The sequence below is a fragment of the Maylandia zebra genome, linkage group LG3 (genome assembly GCF_041146795.1).
Source record: "Maylandia zebra isolate NMK-2024a linkage group LG3, Mzebra_GT3a, whole genome shotgun sequence".
NCBI classification, from domain to species: Eukaryota; Metazoa; Chordata; class Actinopteri; order Cichliformes; family Cichlidae; genus Maylandia; species Maylandia zebra.
Genome location: NC_135169.1, coordinates 32,452,163 through 32,458,162, shown reverse-complemented (window position 1 = coordinate 32,458,162; position 6,000 = coordinate 32,452,163). Strand labels below are relative to the sequence as shown.

The 6,000-nt window shown below is 40.0% G+C and overlaps 1 protein-coding gene across 1 annotated transcript in view; it reads left to right on the top strand.

Moving 5' to 3' along the window:
- f13a1b (coagulation factor XIII, A1 polypeptide b) overlaps window positions 1-6,000 on the top strand; it is a 13,703-nt gene continuing 7,703 nt past the window's right edge. The window contains exons 1-3 of the mRNA XM_004570711.6: window positions 1-237; window positions 4,038-4,262; window positions 5,286-5,474. Of these exons, the coding sequence (XP_004570768.2) occupies window positions 4,076-4,262; window positions 5,286-5,474 (376 nt within the window). The 5' untranslated portion in view covers window positions 1-237; window positions 4,038-4,075. The remainder of the gene's footprint in view (window positions 238-4,037; window positions 4,263-5,285; window positions 5,475-6,000) is intronic.

The window sequence follows — 6,000 nt, the reverse complement described above, 5'->3', positions numbered from 1 at the left end:
TCTCTGCAGATGTCTCTCTCACACACACACACACACACACACACACACACACACACACACACACACACACACGCTTTTCCTTCCTTCAGTGGGGTATATAAGGAGAAGCAGAAGACTCCTGCATGGGGCAGCAGCAGACCGACTCCAACAAACAACAGCTTTCCTCTACAACTTCAGCTGAGGTGTGTCTGTGTCCGCTCCACATTTTGAGCTCTTTCCATATACGAAGATTGACTGGTAAGTAACAGCTTTGGTGAAACTATTTTACTACACTAAAATTCCTTTGCAATTTGGCAAATGTTTGTTTATAACTTCCAGATGTGAAGAAATGTATTTCCATCTGAGAGTCATTTAAGAACTGTTGTTGTGCAATCACAACAACTCTGAGTGTGTCTAACGAAGCTTCTAGCACATCACTATATGCCCTATCATCACTCTTACTGATACACTTTGTTGCATTTTAATTTAGTTATGTTTAGTGGGTCACATTTTCACATTTTCCACCAAATTAACTAAATGTAATAACCAAGTGGTTATAACCTGAACATTATCAGTGGGCAGTAACTGTGAGAAAATGACCAGAGTTATTAATATATGTGCAAATGAAAAAACTATAACCAGAGGTTAATCACTAACTATGCACATGCTGCGTCTACAAACCCTTTAATGCATCCCAGACTTAGTCTGCTTAAATAAAGGCTTTAACGAGAGTCTTTGGCTCTTTTCAGGGTTTTATTGTTTTACCTGCAGGGGTTTTTTTTCTGTGTCAGCAGTTGCCCCAAAAACACTGAAAAAAACAAACACATTAAGCACTCCAGTGTTATTCGAAAACAGAGAAGTAGTGTTGTAAAGTAACAAAACAGGTTTAATTATGATTACAGCTATTCAGTTTATGACAGTTTTGCAGATTCACTTCAGCATTCACAGTGTCATACTTTATCCAATCCACTAACTTTTTGAGTTAGGTTAATTGTGTCCTTTTTGCTTTAATATATTCATTTGGTGGGTATTATTACTCTCCCAAGTTAATATTTTACTAAATATGACCGTATAATAGCTCAGCTGCAAAAAGAGAAAAGGTAATGACCACTGTGGTGACTAATCAAACTGCTGGATTCAAACTTGGCCCTAGGTGTGAATAAACCAAAAGGATGCAAACAGACACAGTTGGTCTACTCAGTGACTCATTAAATCCACAAAACAAGAAACAGGACAAAAATGACATCAACCCTTCAGCCCAGATGGGGGTTACCAAAACCCTGCTTGCAACAGGCAGAGTGGGCTGCCACTGCCGTGCAGGAAGGCGTGCAGCTAGTGCCATAAAGATTACATAAGTATAGGAAAGGCTGATTTAAGCATTATATACACAAGTGCTGCTTTCATAAGATGCTTGCAGGGTGCACACTATGTGGAGTCTGTGGTAAAAACACCTGGCTCAGAGTAAAACCCACTGTTGTATAATGTGGGGGTGTGTGCTGGATGACTCATCATACAGCACAGTGAGCGCTCTGTTTTCACCTGAACCACCAGTGGCACAGATTGCCTCATTGGGATGCCTTGGAAAGACAGAGTGATGCAAAGTATCATTAAGCCCAATATAGCCTACACAATTTGAAATATCCCATGCATTATGGCACAAAACGTAATGTGGGAGGACCTCTTGGAGTGGGCATGCTGGTTGAACCTTTCATCCCCAGTAAGAGGAAATACATGTCAAACAGCTCTGCTAAGTTATACCTCTGTTTGTTTTTTTGCCTTTACTCAAGTCTCAAGTCTAAAAGCAAGGCTCTTAGCAACAGTAGTTGCATGATTAAGCCAAAAACAACCCGAAGCCTCGAGGGCGTGAGGGGTGTGACTTTGACATTAAATGGATTCAAAAGGTCAAACATGCAAGTTATCTCTTTATGCATCATAAAGCATAAAGCACAACCTGATATTCCAATTCATCCTCATCACAGTTCTTACTCTGATGACTTAACCTCTCCAAGCAAAGAGTAATTTACTGGGAACTTCCAGGTGAGCCGGTGGATATCCAATCAAATAATTCCTATCCTGGCCACCATCTATTGTTTATGAATGCAGGTCATTTTAAAAAGCTAACAAAAGGCACATTATCATCAGACAACAACCACTGCATTTGAGATTGGAGTTCAGCAAATGCAATCCTCATTTTACTCACTGTTTACCAGCATGCAAAAAAGCCTGCTCTGATGTGATTGGCTAATAAAACACAGACCACAAGTGGCTGCTGAGAGAAACCACACATTTCCAGTAATGAAAAGCTTCTCCTTTGTCCTTAGATTATGTATGTGAATGCAAAGAGTAGCAAGCTTACCACCATAATCAGAGAGCTTACATTGTCAAAAACAATGGGCGTCCCAGGGGGGCTCAACCCACCAGCTCTTTGGTTGAAACAGAAACAGGCTGAACTACGGGGCTGCAGAGTGTGCTGTGTCTTCCTGTCTAATGGGCCTCTATTTGCTCTTAAGTTATAGAAGCTGTATCTTTACATCTTTTCTCTCATTATTGATTAAACAGCCAGGCTCTGTTAATCCACAGCTTTATTTCCTGAGTTTTTGTATGAAGGTTTTGATATCTGAACTAAGAGTGACTACACTGCTAAAGCAGGAAACTCTCATGAGTGGGCTCAAACCACAAAGGTAGCAGCCGAATGTGCTGACCTATTACCAAAGAAACAACTGCAGTTTGAAAACACTGAGGTCACAGTGTGGCTCACTATTAGCACCACGAAGACACCTCTATACGTGGATTAACCATGAATTAAAAGCAAAAAGTTATCGATTTTCACCAGTGGCATTGTGCTTTATGTCACAACCTTTATGTAATCTGACCCGATGTTAGCAAAAAACAACTTTGAACAAATACAGACTGTTCCCTTTTCTATAAACTCAAACAGACTCAACCTTTTGACCACCAGTGACAGATATGACTGGCTCAGTAAGTTAGAATATGTAAGATATGGATATAAAATGCCCCAAACCACCTAAAGATTCAGATTTAAAAGTAAAAAAATATATAAATATCACAGTAATAAAAGTATGCAGTTACATTTCAAACATTTGGGGAAAAAACTACTGCCACTGTATAACATACAATCACTGGTACTACTAGTAGTAATAACACATACCCCCATTTTTAAATCTCCTCGTAATGATTTCAGGAGCTTTGCTTTTGTTTTCTGCCACAGCTCAGCTTCATGTACCTTTATCACCTACAATGTGTTGTCTGTCTTTCAAAACACTTTGCAAACTGACATGTGAATAAAGTCTATTGATATTATTCCCAAACTAAGTAATCTTACTTCAGTAAACACACTGAAGTAAGATTCTTTGTGGTTTCCATTCATGACTGGAATAAGTCCTTTTCTTTTAGACATGATAAATGCTCTGTGCTGAAGCTTATGTCATTTTTTCCACGTTCTGTAACCACAAAAACAAACATTATTTGTGGAGTGAAAATAAATCATAAAACACTAAAATTGTCTTTCATGACCAGGAGCTTGCAGGAATGGGAGTGACTATAAACCAAGTCTCTATCCAAGCCACAAACACACATGCAAGCCATGTGTGACATAAAAGATATAACCCGAAAAGTATTTATCGAGGCATGTGGAAGGTTTGGTTACACCCCAACTTCATCTTAGCGTGTGATCTTTTTGGACTTTAATCTATCTATATATGTATGAAAATCTTTCCCCAATTTTCCAGAGGTGGAAGGCAGATCAATTTGAAAACAGGCCTTTAGGAGCTTGACAGATGAATTGGAAAGAAAATAATTTTACCAACAGTAAATAAAACAAGATGGTTGTTGTTGTTGATGGTAATGGTGTCGGTCTTTAATTCTGTTATGGAGGTGAGCACATTCTTCTTCACTTTCTTTATGTTCTTACAGATTCTGCTTCAGTCTGTGGCATGTGCCCAGATTTGGACTTGTTTAAAGTTGCATGACACTGACTCTACTATTTCACCCAGCATTGCTAATAATTTAGTATTCACACATCCTCTCTTCCCTCCTAGTTCCTGTCTGAAATCACCCACCCTGAGCAATCACTATCATGTCTGATGAAGCTACCATCGCGGCTCCTTCTCCTGCTCCTCCCGCTCCCACTGGACCTCCTCCCAAAGTGACAAACCGTGGCCGCACCGCAGCTCCTGCTGCCAGCGCCAACTCTGAGACAAGCGACATCCCCGAGTATGAGTACTTTATTCAACCAGGCCCCAGGGGATACCCTCCTCTGACAGGTGAAGGAGGAATTTCATGTTTATGTATGTGATACGTTTCTTGAAAATATGCATGCATTGAAGTGAGAAAAAAGTTCAGTAAACCCAAAGGGGAAGACGCTTGTCAGATCATGTAAAGAACTGGACGAGTCTGTTCTTCTCGACAGTAAGCTGTTATTTATAGAAAATTAAAAAAAAAAAGTTATTTGATGACACAGTGGGTCTTCTGTGGAGAAGATAAAGCCCCTTTCCTGTCAGTTTCCAGTACGTTTTACGCATGACTGACACATGAATGACGTCCAAAGGGGATAAATTCTGCTCACTTCCTGCTGCATGTCACTGCACTGCAGTCTGAATTACCGTCAAAGAGCTGCACACACAGAGATATCCAGATGTAACAGGAATTTATGAAAGCAATGACTGGAATTACATCAGTAAACAACCGCAAATGAACAGTCGATTGAATTTCCCTATTGGCGCAACACTTATGTTTTTAATAAGGAGAGAACAGTTCAGACTGTGTTCCCAAAAGATAGCTTTTCATCACATAAACTGTTGACTACGACCATCCAAAGGCTTTCTGTGGGAGGCAAAGCACAAAATAAGAGTGACCTTTTCAATGCCGAGAGCAGGACTGGGAAACCACTGAAGTGTAATATTAAGCCAGAGAAATAACCAAGTTAAAGTTTTCAGATAAGGTCATTTGAGGACTTTCAGCTCAGCCGTCCCCACTGCAAGTGAATAAGCTTGATAAAGTTTTGAACTTTTGAAGAACATACTGGGTTCTGAATATCATGTAGGTCAGAAATAATAAAAAAAAAAAAATACGTTTTTCTAGAAAAATACAGTTTTTTTCTGGAAGCATGATCAGCAGCATCTGATATCCACTTTCTCTACAGATGCTTCTCTTCATTTTCTGTCACTCATCTGATTTCCTCCAAAGTGGGGCGATCACTGTCCTCTTGTGGTAGGAGACAAAAAAAAGAAACATTGAGAATTTATGCATCCTGTGTCTTCTCTCTTTGTTTCTCCCTGTCTGTTCAGAATATCTGGACATCAGTGAGGTGGACATGATGAAAAGGCCCGATGAGAGCAACAAGATAGCTCATCACACCGCGCTGTACCACTCTGACTATCTAATCGTGCGCAGAGGACAAGAGTTCCAGGTCAAGATCACCTTCAGTCGTCCCTACAAACCTGCTGAAGATAAGTTCGCTTTGGAGTTTGTCATCGGTGAGTTAAATCCACTAAGTACTACTCTTATCTGTGGTCCCCATGGAGCAGGTGGTAACGTAGTTTTAAAGTAAACAACTAAGGGCTTAAAGGTACTTTTTGTAATTACCCTTTACAGTATTTAACTAAAAACACTACCAGGGGACAAAATTTTACCAGATAGATGTGTTGCAATGCAAGAAACTTGATTCAGATGCAGATCAGATTCACTTTTTAGGATTTCCTTACCTGGATTATTTGGCATGCATCAAGCCGGGGTGTCGACATTTTCACATCTGTGCTTCTCTTCAAGTTTTAATTTTTCTTTTCAACCAGCCTGATCTGTTTCTCTCCTAGTGAGGCTTTAAATTTCTTCCAGGCCACTGTGACAAATAAAAATTCAAGGTGTTCTTAAATGAAGATTTCACTGATTCGCTGCACCATCTAGTGGTACAAAGTGGTATTACATGCAAAAGTCAACACGTCTCTGTCGCCGAACTGCAGAGCCCCCCCTTCGGATGATCTGATATCCTCGTGTTGGTGTTGT